General features: G+C 33.4%; 3 protein-coding genes across 4 annotated transcripts in view; 2 read left to right on the top strand and 1 right to left on the bottom strand.

The window, feature by feature from the left end:
* The window catches only part of LOC117907041 (endoglucanase 3-like), a 3784-nt gene extending 3404 nt beyond the window's left edge, over positions 1-380 (top strand). Inside the window, 1 exon segment of the mRNA XM_034820385.1 lies at positions 1-380. This exon segment is cut by the window's left edge and continues 79 nt beyond it. Coding sequence (XP_034676276.1) covers positions 1-254 — 254 coding nt within the window. The 3' untranslated portion in view covers positions 255-380.
* A 4303-nt stretch (positions 381-4683) lies between these two features.
* LOC117907042 (RNA-binding protein 7-like) lies at positions 4684-11148 on the bottom strand. Of its 2 annotated transcripts, none has more exons than XM_034820387.1 (4): positions 11088-11148; positions 5758-5969; positions 5263-5431; positions 4684-5145 (listed from the first exon to the last, which is right to left on the bottom strand). In XM_034820387.1, the coding sequence occupies exons 1-4, from the start codon at positions 11119-11121 to the stop codon at positions 4976-4978; spliced, it is 585 nt and encodes a 194-aa protein (XP_034676278.1). In that variant the 5' UTR covers positions 11122-11148; the 3' UTR covers positions 4684-4975. The 2 variants fall into 2 exon arrangements, with proteins under 2 accessions (XP_034676278.1, XP_034676277.1); XM_034820386.1 differs by lacking the exon at positions 11088-11148 and adding an exon at positions 9016-9148 and having other exon boundaries at positions 4688-5145.
* Positions 9093-13537, top strand: LOC117907040 (pentatricopeptide repeat-containing protein At1g71420-like). Its single transcript, XM_034820384.1, has 2 exons — positions 9093-9167; positions 11239-13537. Exon 2 carries the CDS (start codon positions 11251-11253, stop codon positions 13474-13476), a length of 2226 nt encoding a protein of 741 aa, XP_034676275.1. The 5' UTR covers positions 9093-9167; positions 11239-11250; the 3' UTR covers positions 13477-13537.
* The last annotated feature ends 360 nt before the right edge of the window (positions 13538-13897 follow it).

A 13897-nucleotide genomic window follows, 5' to 3' on the forward strand; every position in this document is an offset into this window, starting at 1 on the left:
ACCACAGAGGCGCCTCCATTCCCTCCAAGGCCAGTCATCCTGAGGCCATAGGTTGCGACAGTGGCTTCCAGTCTTTCTTCTACACGTCAAACCCTAACCCTAACATCCTCACTGGAGCCATTGTCGGAGGCCCGAACCAGAACGATGGCTTCCCTGATGAACGGACTGATTACAGCCACTCGGAGCCTGCTACATATATCAATGCTGCCATTGTAGGGCCTCTAGCATACTTGGCTGGGAGCTACTCTAGTTGATGACATGCCTAGAAATATTAGCTACTCAATTGTAACATACAGTCTGATTTCATCCTAGAAAATGAGTTGTGCAACAGAAAAGATTTGGTGGAATGAAAGAAATATCAATGCTATTTCTACTGAAAATTCTCTTTCATAAGAGTGTAACACAATCAAATTTCCAACGGTAAAACAATTGAAGCTAGAGAAGGGGATTTCCTGCTATCCAAACATACTTAATCATCCTCTTCTGGTACTTTCTGTGATTCAAATGGAACCTCATGATGAATCTCAAAAAGGAAGAGGGACAATGGTTTTCAAGTAGGGAAGACTTGCAAAAACACAAGGGCTCTCATAGTGGCCCTACGAGTCAAAAGGAAAAAAATGTTTAAGCAGAAAAATTTTAAGTGCAATCTTATACACTATCAAAATCATAAGCATTGCAAAATCTGCCAAGAACTGCATATGATAAATAGGAAGAAGGTGCATATGATAAATCGGATGTTATTTTTGAATTGTCTGTCTTTTTATGTTTTTTGATAAGTAAATTGTCTGTCTTTTTATGTTAATATGTGCTTTTTTTTCTCCTTTGGGTCTGTTGGTTGTATCGAAAAGGTTCTTTTTAATGCTACCCAAGAACACTCATCATTTTGCACCTAAATGCCATGTACTAGGTCCTATTTTCTTTGCAACTTAATTCTATTTCTTTTGTAGTTAAAATTCCTTTACTTTCATTCAATAATTCATATTCAAAGGATTTGGTTAAAATTTAATATTTTTTACATACTTCTAACTTTAAGTGAAATTATTTTTAGATCATCAACTTAAAATTTATTACATAATTTTATTTTAGTTCCAATTTTTTTTATATATATAATAAAATTAACTTTTTTTAATTATTAAAATAACATATTTGTTCTCATTCATTTTAACTAATATTTATCCTATTTTTAAATCATTTGATCACTTAATTTTTATTTTGACTTAAAATTTAATACTTAATTTTATTTTAGTTCCAAGCTTCTTTCTTTTTTTTTTTTCTATAAAATTAACTTAAATTTTTTCTAAATTATTAAAATAACATATTTACTCTAATTAATTTTAACTAATATTTATCCTAGTTTTAAGTCATTGACTTATAATTTATTACTTAAATTTTACTTTAATTCCAATTTTTTTTTATAAAATTAACTTAAAATATTTTTTAGATTATTAAATTAACATATTTATACTTATTAATTTTAATTAATATATATATTTGCTAATTTTAATTAATATTTACCATCATTAATTTTAAACGTTGAACATCCATGTTAAAAATATTGTAGATACAAAAATGTTATAGAGTTATGAATGTAAAAAAAAAAAAACTTTCGCTAAATAGGAATAAATAAGATAAAAAATATTTAAAATTAAGAATAAATTATTTATTTTTACTTTATCACCTGAATTCATTGTAAACTTAAATTAAATCATTAAGTCATAGTAAGTCATCAAATCGATTTACCAAACCCCGTTATAGTCATACACTAGAAGGATCCAAATTTTGAGTGCTCATTGTACGTATTTGATACCAAAACATTTCCTTGTTTTTTTATTTTCCTTGGGTTTTTCTTTTCTTTTCTTTAGTTTTTAGGTTTTCGTGTTGGAAGTAGAAGGATCATCTTATGCTACTGATTTTTCAGTACCCAAACTGACATAAACGGGGTTACATTGGGATCGCCGAACATAATTAACAAAGGAGCTGATAGTTTATTAATTTAGTATTAAACATCGGAGTCTCTCTAGACATGTGGTAACCATATTCAATCAACTTACCAATATGGCATCAAAAGAGATAATTCAATATCATAGAATGGTAGGAGCTTGAAAGATCAAGAAAGAAGCCTAAAACAGTAAGAAGTGCACCCAAAAAAAAAACCTTACCAAAATAATTCAACTGATTTTCCAACGTTGAAGGATAAGAAAACATGGCCTAAATTTGTGGAACTAGCAGAAGCCTAAAAAGAGGCCAACCCAACACCCAGAAGGCCAGAAACAAGTTCTAAACACTTTAAATTCCAGTAGCTAGGTTGAAGAAAACAGAGGAATATAGAGATTGTTCTGCCATATGGATAGAACAGAGAAATACAGAGGCTTGTAAACCCATTCTTGAATCAAAGAACAAGCAAATTCTTTTCTGCATCTTTAACTTTGAATTGCCAAACTACAAATTTCTGTGCACAAATAAAGCAAAGATAGCTTTGATCCAAACTCAAAGCCTAGAATTCTAATATGCAACAGTCAGTTTTTCAAACATGCTTCTACCAAGTAATTGGTTCTTTTGCGCACTGACTTTATTGAATGGAATTGGCTCAATTCAAATAAGGCTAGTTTATAAATAATCACCATGAGTTTAGGACCCTTGAAGAAGCTATCTATGTTGTTCCAAATTTTCCCAGACCAAGACCCTAAACTGAGCCTTCTCGTCCCTTCTAATATTATCATTTTTCAGTATCTCTATGATTCTTCTCATGCAATGTAGATCATTAATTCCACTACCATTCATCCCAGGTCATCTATTTAGCATAACATAGCTTATATAACATAATTATTATTCATACTTAAACTCAACATCAAGTTGAGATAGCAGTTCAACCATTGGGATAGTCAGTAGACTGAAGTGACTAGGACAATATTTGTGCCATATAAAATATTGCCTGGATCAGACAGAACTGAGGAGGGACAATGATTGTAGTGGCAAGTGTTAATATATGGCAACAAAATGATTTGTTAGGAAGTTGAATAAGATTCAGACAGAGAAGGGGAAAAATGGAAGAAAACCTATATAGTTTCATCTTGAAATTATAGAAATAATAGATTTAGACAATCAATTTGGTAATTAAGTACTCAAAATCAACTTGATATATGAGCTGATAAGTGAGCCTAATGCAAACCAAAGCCATATATGACCAGGATGGCCCATCAACTTGAAATCATGTGTCCATTCAAATACCTAACCTGGGCATCTTGTTCTTGGGAACAGAGTAGATCCAACATTCAAAACAATATACACTCTTAATTAGATAGTTCAGTGACAAGAATTCTTTAAGTTTCGACCCTGTTTGGTAACTGTGTTTGAAAACATGTTTATGTTCCCAACATTAAAAAAGGACACATAAAACATATTTGACAATAAAAAAATACATAATAGTTTTTTTGTTATTAAAAACAAAAAACATAGTGTTTTCAAACATCTTTTAATTGTTTTTAATTATTTTTCACTTGTTTTCTAAGGATTGTTTAGAATAATAATTATACAAATATAAAGAAGGATTAAAAATAAAGCACTATAAATAAAAATTATTTTTAAAACATATTTAACAACATTTAAAACAGGTTACGGACAACTCAAGTTTAGAAACAGATTTTTGTTCTACATAAAATTACAGACTTTTCAGACTTTTGTTTTACATAATATTAGAGAATAGCTTTTAAAAATTGGTCTAAAAAAATATTCTTTAGAACTGTTTTGTAAAATACTTCCCAAACTAAGCCTTCATTTCCCCTGTTTGGTTTGTCAATAGGGAGAGATGAAGCCCTACCGAGTGGTTAGTAGAGAACTTCTAGTCATGCACCAGTTCTAGCGCAAGTTTGTGCTATTTTGTGGACGATTGTCAAGCTTGAAAAGTTTCACAAAGCATTGCTTAAGAGCAACAACTAAAATGTCACCAAAAGTCAGCGACCCCGACATAACATATTCTTAAAAAATATCCTTCAACCAAAATTTTCAAATCTTTTTACATTTATTGGGATTGTTTCCCACTTATTAGGATATTCCGGTGCATTGTTCCACTTAATGTAAGTTGCACTTGTTACATAAAAGTGACTATATAATATATATATACAAAATAAGTATACTTAAATCTTTAACATTTTTGTAAAAAATTAAGTATAATAAATTAATTAAATTTAATTATCTTATTTTCAAATTCCTTTTAATTTATTATTAAAAATATAGAAATCAAAAGTCTTGTATAGTAATTAACAAATGAAATTATAAACATTTTTAAAAAATGAAAAATAATTATACATATATCAATCTTCAATACAAAGTTTATCCATTTCCATCTCATCGATATTTTCTTCAAAATTTCAGCCGATAATTTCCCAATATATCTCGATATATCCATAAAATTCAATATATATCTATCAAAACTGATATTTTTATCCTTGCCTAAGAGCAGAGTTCTACATGAGCTAGAATGTGTAGGGTTTTTCTTGACACAACCACTCATAAAATGGATAGATCCATATGATCAAAGCTAAAATTGAACTTAATATAAAAGCATTTAAGATATAGAAAACTTCAAATACTTTGAAGGAGTAAAATAAGAAAAACCACTTGAAAGTCTAACCATGATAGCATAGTACAATAACAAAACCAGAACACCTAATTAGCATGATTAAATACATAAAAAAACTAAATGGTTGCATTTAAGATATAGAAAGTTTCAAATACTTTGAATGAGTAAAATAAGAAAAACCACTTCAAAAGTCTAACCATGATAAGCATAGTACAATAACAAAACCAGAACACCTAATTAGCATGATTAACTACATAAGAAAACTAAATGGCTGGTCATCTTTCACTAACCTTATAGATTACACAACAGGTATGTTACTTAAATCGCTCTAATAATATAAAAAACTACCATTCTAGGGCATAGAAGAAAGTTCCTCCCTAATCAATTTGCGATAAATTAGTAAGAGGGATAAGTTATTGGGTTACTCGAATCATGGTATCTTGACCTAGTGCGGCTAATGCTATCCAATGTTGCCCCAAAAACTCTTCGACTGTAGTCATAACTGTGGCCATCGAGTTGTGAACTATACCTATTAGGTTGGTGTAATGTATCAGAGGATGCTGGCACTGACAAAAATAGAAGGAAGTTCAGCATGTAAGTAAAAAGATCCAACATCGTGAGTGTTTCTACAGTAAAAGGATGAGGGTGACATACAAATAAAAAATTAAAGAAGGATACATCACCTTGTGCATAATTTACTGGGTGAGCTGCTAATCTGCAAGGCGTTCTTAACCCCATGGAGTGTTGAGAATTTTCCATATTGTTAAATGGTACAGGATGAGGTTTTGGTTCAAGGGACGAATTTGATGTGGGAGTGATTGCTGCTGACGAGGGCTTATCTTGCCCAGAAATCTGTTTTGAAGAGTTCATTTGTCATTATCTAGAGCCCCATGTAGGAGATTATTGGGCCAGCGCTCTAAAAGTTTTGGCTCCCAACATTCGTAAGCTAAGAAATCTTATAGAAAATAATGCAAAATAACACTAACCCTCCATCACTTACCATATATATACCATGTGTTAAAAATAAATAAATAAACAAAAGAACCTAATCCTACATAAAAATTAAGCCAAATGACAGAATCTAGTTAACCATTTCTAGCAAACAAGGCATTTACCAAAAAGCAATTAGACTAGGGACTATAGCTAGGAAGTAGAAGCAACAGATCATGAGGTCTCACCGCAAATTTCAGTGTTCGATTGTACAGTGTCACAAGGCCAGAGAATAGCTTGACAGCATAATCTGCAATTTCCTCGGTCTCATATTCAGCAAAGGCAAAACCTTTGGGCCGGTCAGTTTCTTTGTCACGAGGAATGTACAAGTCCACCACCCGTCCTGCCTGAATCAGAATATCATACAAAACCCTGTCGCTTACCCTCTCATCCAAATTACCTATGTAAAATAGAAATTAAAACCAAATTAAAACAAGACATCCTTTTGTTATGATGAAACAGCATATTAATATGGACTATTAAAATAGCTTGAACATAAAGACATAAATAACATTATGCAAAGAAAAGACAGACTATGCAACAGCAAGTATCAAGCAGTTCAGCAGACAAATGCTGTAGGAGGATTGAAAAGATTGTAAAAAAAGTAGAAAACATTCAGCAGTAAAATTATTAGAAAAGGAATTTATGATTGTGCAAGTCCATGCATTTAGAAAGAAACACCTAATATTTGTGCATGTTCATGCATGCACATGTAACGATAAAGGCCGAATCAACAGCCCCCACAGTGGTGGGAAACTGAATTTGACTATAAAATTGCAAATTATTATTCATTTCTCAGAAACATATGACCCTTTTATATAATATATACATACATATATATATATATATATATATATATATATATATATACATTCATTTCATTGGACACATGTTACAATAAGAAACCTAATGAACATATACGTTTAGTTTGCAAGTATATGAGAGAGGGATGATGATGAAAAGAAGTAATAAAAATAATCAGTTAGTAACAATGTAAAAAAATCTTTCAACCATAGCAAAAAAGAAAGGAAGAAGAAGAATACGAAACTAATAGCTTGACTTTAGAAACCATAACACTCTTGCACAGCGTATAATCCAATATTATCAAGTGTCTAGGGTGTGACACTTAGCATTTCCAGTGGCGGAGCCACCTTGAGTCTAGAGGGCAAGTGCCTCCCATGAAAATTTCAGGAAGAGAAAAGAAAATTGCATTTGTAGAGATTTGAACCCACTTTCACTCAATTCAAAGGACTTCCATGGTTTCCATTAGGCTACATTAAGAAAATCTGTAACTTTGTCCCTCCTGAAATAAATTTTGCAATATTGTACTGTCCCCAACCAAACCCACCACCACAGAAAAAAAAAAAAAAAAAAAAAAAAAAAAAAAAAACAAAAACAAAAACAAAACAAAAGGCTCCACCATTGACATTTATATCCAAACACATTCAACCAACAAATAAATAATTACATGTTCTTCTCATAATGCTATTCACAAATCAACTCACCACAACTTGATCATGTCATTATTTTATATACCTTTTCTCATACTATGTTATACTGACAGTGCAAATCCGTTTCAAACCCCAACATCCCCCCACCCTAATTTTTTGATAGGAAAATAAGAGTATTATTAAATAACCCAATCAACAAAGGGGGCACCCCTAGCACATAGGAACTATCTTAACCCTCCCATCACAAATCTGTTGCTTTTGAATGATGGAATTCAAACTTTTCAAAGCATCCACTTGTTATCCCCACATTCAGCACTTAATGTAAGAATCTGACCAAGCCTATTGACATTGATTATTTCCTTAGAATTATAGTGTTAAAACTGTTATCATTTCTAAGTTTTTCTATGTTCCCCTCATCGTTTCCATTCCTATCAAAAACCTTATGTTCATCTTCCAAATAAAGTGTGTGCACATCCCCATGTCAACAGTTCTGCCTACCATATGCACAAAAAACTTCATGCAACAAAGTCCACTCCATAAGCACCATAGCTGGAGAGATCCAATCCTAATCCAACACTTATCAAACAAGGCTTAATGTGAGCTCCGCATATTTTGACACAAAACTTTCCAGATATTCCCGAGCTATATCAGAAATGAGTCTCCCCAACCACTGTAATACATATGTAATTCCAAAGAAACACTATGCAAGTTGCAACAAGTTTTATGGAAAGTACCTCCTAAGATGCATATACATCACCTAATGGATGACCCACATCAGCACCAATATGCAAGGATATACAAATGAAAAAAATGAAAGAATGAAAGGATCAAAACTGAAAAGAACACGCAAATAATTTCTCCATTCACCACCAATCTTTGAAACCTTTTTAGAAAATATTGAGTGTAGTGTGCGAAATCATGCACATCCAAGATCTCCATATTTACCACTGATGCAAAAATTATATATAATGGAAATCAAATGAAAAAAGTAAAAAGTTATGACTATATTATATGAGACCCTAACTGTTCCACGAACAAGGAGCAAAACAACCAAATCAACAAAATTTTCTCCATCAGATCAGTGCGTTTCCATGGAAACACTTGCCTGGAAAAATTCTTTTCTCCAAAAATTAAGCTTCTCATTTGACCAAAAAATCAAAAGTAGTAGAAATATGGACCACAATGAATATTTGTACACAAACATAAAAAATCTAACATAAGACAGCTTTAGACACTTTCCCAGGGGAAAAAAATCTTTCTGGTAAAAATGAATTTCCGGTGTAGTGTGAAATCTCTCACAAGTTCTCTCCATACAACAACCTCAAGTCAAATTACACGTTAAATCAAAATGTTCTCCGAACTGCAGATAAAATCACGAATTCTGAAATTATAATAAAGCAAAAAAAATGGAAAATTAAGAACTATAAATTAGACTCAACAATTATGACTGATTTATATAAAACACAATCAATCTCCACCACAAAAATAGCCAAACAGCCAAATCAATTCAACTTTCTTCAGGGGCACTTTTGTTTTCAGGAATGAATTAGCGGAAGATTATCGAGACAAAATGCTTGCGTCGATCCACAGATAAAATCATCTGATCTGATACAAATTGAATTTTTTTTTTTTTTTTTTGTTTAAATATACAAATGCGGTATATACGATCTAGAGTAATATATATATAAAAAAAAAAAAAAAAAAAAAGGAATTTCTCGGAAAGTAAAGAAAGGGTAACAAATAGAGATGAAACCATAATTCTCTCCACCATAAAACAGAAAAATAACCAAATAAACCAACTTCTCTCCAAGAATCCTATTGTTCCAACGGAAACAATTCCTAGAAAATAACATTCTCGGAAAATCAAGTTTCCTCATAAAACTTCCCCACCAAACATCCATCAAGTCAGATTGCACCCTGAATCAAAATCTTCTCCGTCGAGTGACAGTCTAAAATCAATTTCTAGAACGGGAAAAAGAATTTATCGAAACTTACCAATGTAAACAGAGCAACCAGATTTTGCAGACATGATATCTCTGGGAGATGAATCGAAACCCTAAAAGAAGAGTAAAAGTCGTGAGCCGAACCGCACAGGATCCAGTCCCCACCAGTGGATATTGGGATCAGACTTTGAATGGACCTTCTATATAAAGAGATTTGATCCGATCACCGCCTTCGAGTTCTTATTTCATTACAACTCTGTATTGGCGGTTGAATCTGGCCAATCATAAAAATCCACGTGGTCAAGTAGGTGAGATATTTTTAATAGAGAAAAAATATTAAAAATTTGATAATAATATTCGTAAAAGGAAATAAAAAAGTTTAAAATTTATGTAGAATAATTGAACTAAAAAGCTGAAAATACTTACTATTTCGAAAAAATAATCTCCATTATTGTAAAATAAAAAATAGTTAAAAAATGACATTTAACTTATATTCAAACATTTAGTTAGAATATAGGTAATTAGATAGTTGTTAGAGTTTCTAATTATGCTTATTTTATACTTAATTTCTAAGATAATGTTACAATTTTTTATCGATGTTGTATATTGGTATCATTAAATTGATAGATTTTTTAATTAAAATATTTATTCTTTTTTTTAACTCATTTTATTAATTTTTAAAATCTTTATTTAAGAAACAGTATCTATACGAATGCTAATTACACCGTGATTGTGTTTCTTGATTTGGTTCTTCTCATGATTTGAAATCATAATTTCATTAAAGGGGTGTTTGGTATGTGACAGTAAAAAATGAGAATGAATATTTTGTTTCTATTTTTTTGTGAATGAAAATGAATTGAATGATTCTATTTTTAGTGTTTGGATTAACCTGAAATTCAAAATTGGAATAATTATTCATTTTCAATATAATATTTGGTAAAAATAGGAATGTGAATGAAAAAAAAAATTAAATTAACAATAATACCCATGTGGATAATTTAAAATAAATTTTTATTTTTATTTAAAAAAATAAATTTGAGGGTTTTTTTTTTTTTTTTTACTAATCAATAAGATTAAAAAAAAAAAAGTCTTATTATGGGATGAAGAGATATCGAGGTTTGATAAATGAAATTTAAGAGTAAAATAATAACTTTAGATTATTTTATATATTTTGTTATCATGAAAGAATAATAATTTCACCTATTTGCGATAAATTGAAATCTTACTTATTTTACTCATATATGTATATTATGATAACTCTATCAATTCACACTACATTTCTCATTTAATTTGATTTCCATTCAACAAAAAGCTATCCAAAATTTTTAAATTTTAATTTATTTTGTGTGATAAATTGGATTGAAAAAATTGTAACAATTAAAGATTAAAAAGAGAAAAAAATAGAAAAAACTGACTTTTCTAATGACATAAAATAAACAAAAATTAAAATAAAATTATCTTACTCAAAAATGATTTAAGGTTCATAGGACTTAAATTGAGAAAAAGAAGAAAAAAATAAAGTCTTAAGACATTTTTTTATTTAAAAGCTTGCGTAGGTCTTGCAACAAATATTACTTTCCCTGAATTCTGAAGCCATCAAAACCAAATTAAAACAAGATACCCTTTTGTTATGATGAAACAGCATATTAATGTTACTGATTACACCTTAAATCAAAATGTTCTCCGAACTGCAGCTAAAATGACGAATTCTGAAATTAAGAACTATAAAACACAATCAATCTCCACCACAAAAATAGCGAAACAACCAAATCAATTCAACTTTCTTCAGGGCCACTTTTGTTTTCGGAAAGTAAAGAAGGGGTAACAAATAGGGGAAGAGACAACAAAAACTACTATCATGAGTAATTGATTAAAAAAAACCATAATTCTCTCCACCATAAAACAGCAAAATAACCCAGTCAACCAACTTCTCTCCAAGAATCCCCTCTTGTTCCAACGGAAACAATTCCTAGAAAATAACATTCTCGGAAAATCGAGTTTCCTATAAAACTTCCCCACTAAACATCCATCAACTCAAATTCCACCCTGAATCAAAATCTTCTCCGTCGAGTGCCAGTCTTAAATCAATTTCTAGAACGGGAAAAAGAATTTATCGAAACTTACCAATGTAAACAGAGCAACCAGATTTTGCGGACATGATATCTCTGGGAGATAATCGAAACCCTAAAGGAAGAGTAAAAGTCGTGAGCTGAACCGCACAGGATCCAGTCCCCACCAGTGGATATTGGGATCTGACTTTGAATGGACCTTCTATATTCATAAGGTGATGTTGGGGTTATTCGGGGATGTTTTTTCTGGTTTCTTCCGAGGCTTCAGCACGACCGGCGTCTCCCTGAATTCTGAAGCCATCAATCTTCTCCACCACATTCGCCTTCTCTGCTCTCGCGGCCACCTCCAAGAAGCTCTCAAACTCTTCTACTCCATCACCCCACCACCTCCACTCGTGCATTCCCACCACACCTACGCCGCTCTCTTCCAGGCGTGCGCCCGCCGCAGTTCTCTCTCCCTAGGCCAAGCTCTCCACTGCCACATGCTTTTACACAACCCCAACTCTGATTTCAACCTCTTTTTGACCAATCATGTTGTCAACATGTATGCAAAATGTGGGTCATTGGATTATGCCCACCAAATGTTTGATGAAATGCCGGAGACGAATATTGTTTCCTGGACTGCTCTCGTTTCTGGGTATGCCCAGCATGGTCGGTCTGATGAGTGTTTTAGGGTCTTTAGGGGCATGTTGATTTGGCACCGGCCAACGGAGTTTGCGTTTGCCAGCGTGATTAGTGCTTGTGGTGGGGACGACAATTTTGGACGGCAGGTACACGCGCTTGCGTTGAAGACTTCTTTTGATTCTTGTGTTTATGTCGGGAATGCTCTTATTATGATGTATTGCAAGAGTTGTGGTGGCGCGGATGAGGCTTGGAATGTGTATGAGGCGATGGGGTTTCGCAATTTGGTTTCTTGGAATTCTATGATTGCAGGGTTTCAGGTCTGTGGATGTGGAAATCGAGCACTTGAGCTCTTCTCACAGATGCACATTGGTGGAATTCGGTTTGATCGCGCCACACTGGTCAGCATTTTTCCTTGCTTGTGTGGAATGGGTGATGGTCTTGAATGTTGTTTTCAATTGCAGTGTCTTACTATAAAAACTGGGTTTATCTCAAAAATAGAAGTGGCCACTGCCTTGGTCAAGGCTTATTCTAGTCTAGGAGGAGAGGTCAGTGATTGTTATAGGATCTTCTTGGAATTGGATGGCCGTCAAGATGTTGTTTCTTGGACTGGGATTATAGCAGCTTTTGCAGAACGGGACCCAAAAGAAGCACTCCTCCTCTTTCGGCAGTTTCTTCGAGAGTGTTTGGCTCCAGATCGTCATATGTTCTCCATTGTCTTAAAAGCTTGTGCTGGTCTTGCAACTGAGCGGCATGCATTGACTGTCCAGTCACATGTTCTAAAAGTTGGATTTGAGGGTGACACTGTGCTTGCAAATGCCTTGATTCATGCTTGTGCTAGGTGTGGCTCCGTAGCATTGTCAAAGCAAGCTTTTGACAAAATGGGATCCCGTGATATAGTTTCTTGGAATTCAATGTTGAAGGCATATGCTATGCATGGGCAAGGTAAGGAGGCATTGCAACTCTTTTCACAAATGGATGCTCAACCTGATGGCGCCACCTTTGTTGCTCTCCTCTCAGCTTGTAGTCATGCTGGAATGGTGGAAGACGGAGCTAAAATATTTGAGACAATGTCTAACAATCATGGTATTGTTCCTCAACTTGATCATTACGCCTGCATGGTTGATATTCTTGGTCGAGCTGGTCAAATTTCTGAGGCAAAGGAGCTTATAGACAAAATGCCAATGGAGCCTGATTCAGTGGTCTGGAGTGCTTTGCTTGGAAGTTGTAGGAAACATGGTGAAACCAAGTTGGCCAAGTTAGCTGCAGTGAAAATAAAGGAGTTGGATCCCAATAATTCATTAGGATATATATTGATGTCAAACATATTTTGTACAGATGGTCGTTTTAATGAAGCAAGATTAATAAGAAGGGAGATGGAAGGGAAGACAGTGAGAAAGGAACCTGGTTTGAGTTGGATTGAGGTTGGAAATCAGGTACATGAGTTTGCCTCTGGAGGCCAACAACATCCAGAAAAAGAGGCCATATGTGCCAGGCTTGAAGAGCTAGTTAGGCGATTGAAGGATTTGGGTTACATGCCTCAAATAAGTTTGGCCTTGCATGACATAGAAGATGAACATAAAGAGGAGCAACTGTATTACCACAGTGAGAAGCTGGCTTTGGTTTTTGCTTTGATGAATGTAGGTAGTATGTGTTGCAATGGGAACACTATAAAGATTATGAAGAATATTCGAATTTGTGTAGATTGTCATAACTTTATGAAGCTGGCATCAGAACTTGTTGACATGGAGATTGTTGTGAGAGATTCAAATCGTTTTCACCATTTTAAAGCGAAGCTGTGCTCTTGCAATGATTATTGGTGACAAACCACTATTACTAAACATAGTGGAGATCATCAAGATGAATATGTCCATTGCTTTGAAATGATTTGCAGTTAATATTAACTTTCTAAGAATTTTCTTTATGGTAGCAACTAGAGGTGTCCATTGGGTCGGGCCGCCCATTTTGGCCCGTGGCCCGGCACGCCAAAAGATTGGGTTGGGTCGGCATGGCCCAACACTGTAGTAGGTTGTGCCAACACGACCCAAAGGAGTGGGCCATGTTGAGCCTAAAGAAACAACCCACTGTGTCGACCCACTTGGCCCTTTTAAATTTTAATTTTTACTCTTACTTTTTATTACATGTCAAATGTTTATAATACCTCCTCTCAACAACTATATAACGACTAGTTTGAGGGGTAAAAAAGTAAATCAGTAACTATTTTTCACTTTTTTTTCATGTCAA

Source organism: Vitis riparia, chromosome 18 (genome assembly GCF_004353265.1).
Source record: "Vitis riparia cultivar Riparia Gloire de Montpellier isolate 1030 chromosome 18, EGFV_Vit.rip_1.0, whole genome shotgun sequence".
NCBI lineage: Eukaryota > Viridiplantae > Streptophyta > Magnoliopsida > Vitales > Vitaceae > Vitis > Vitis riparia.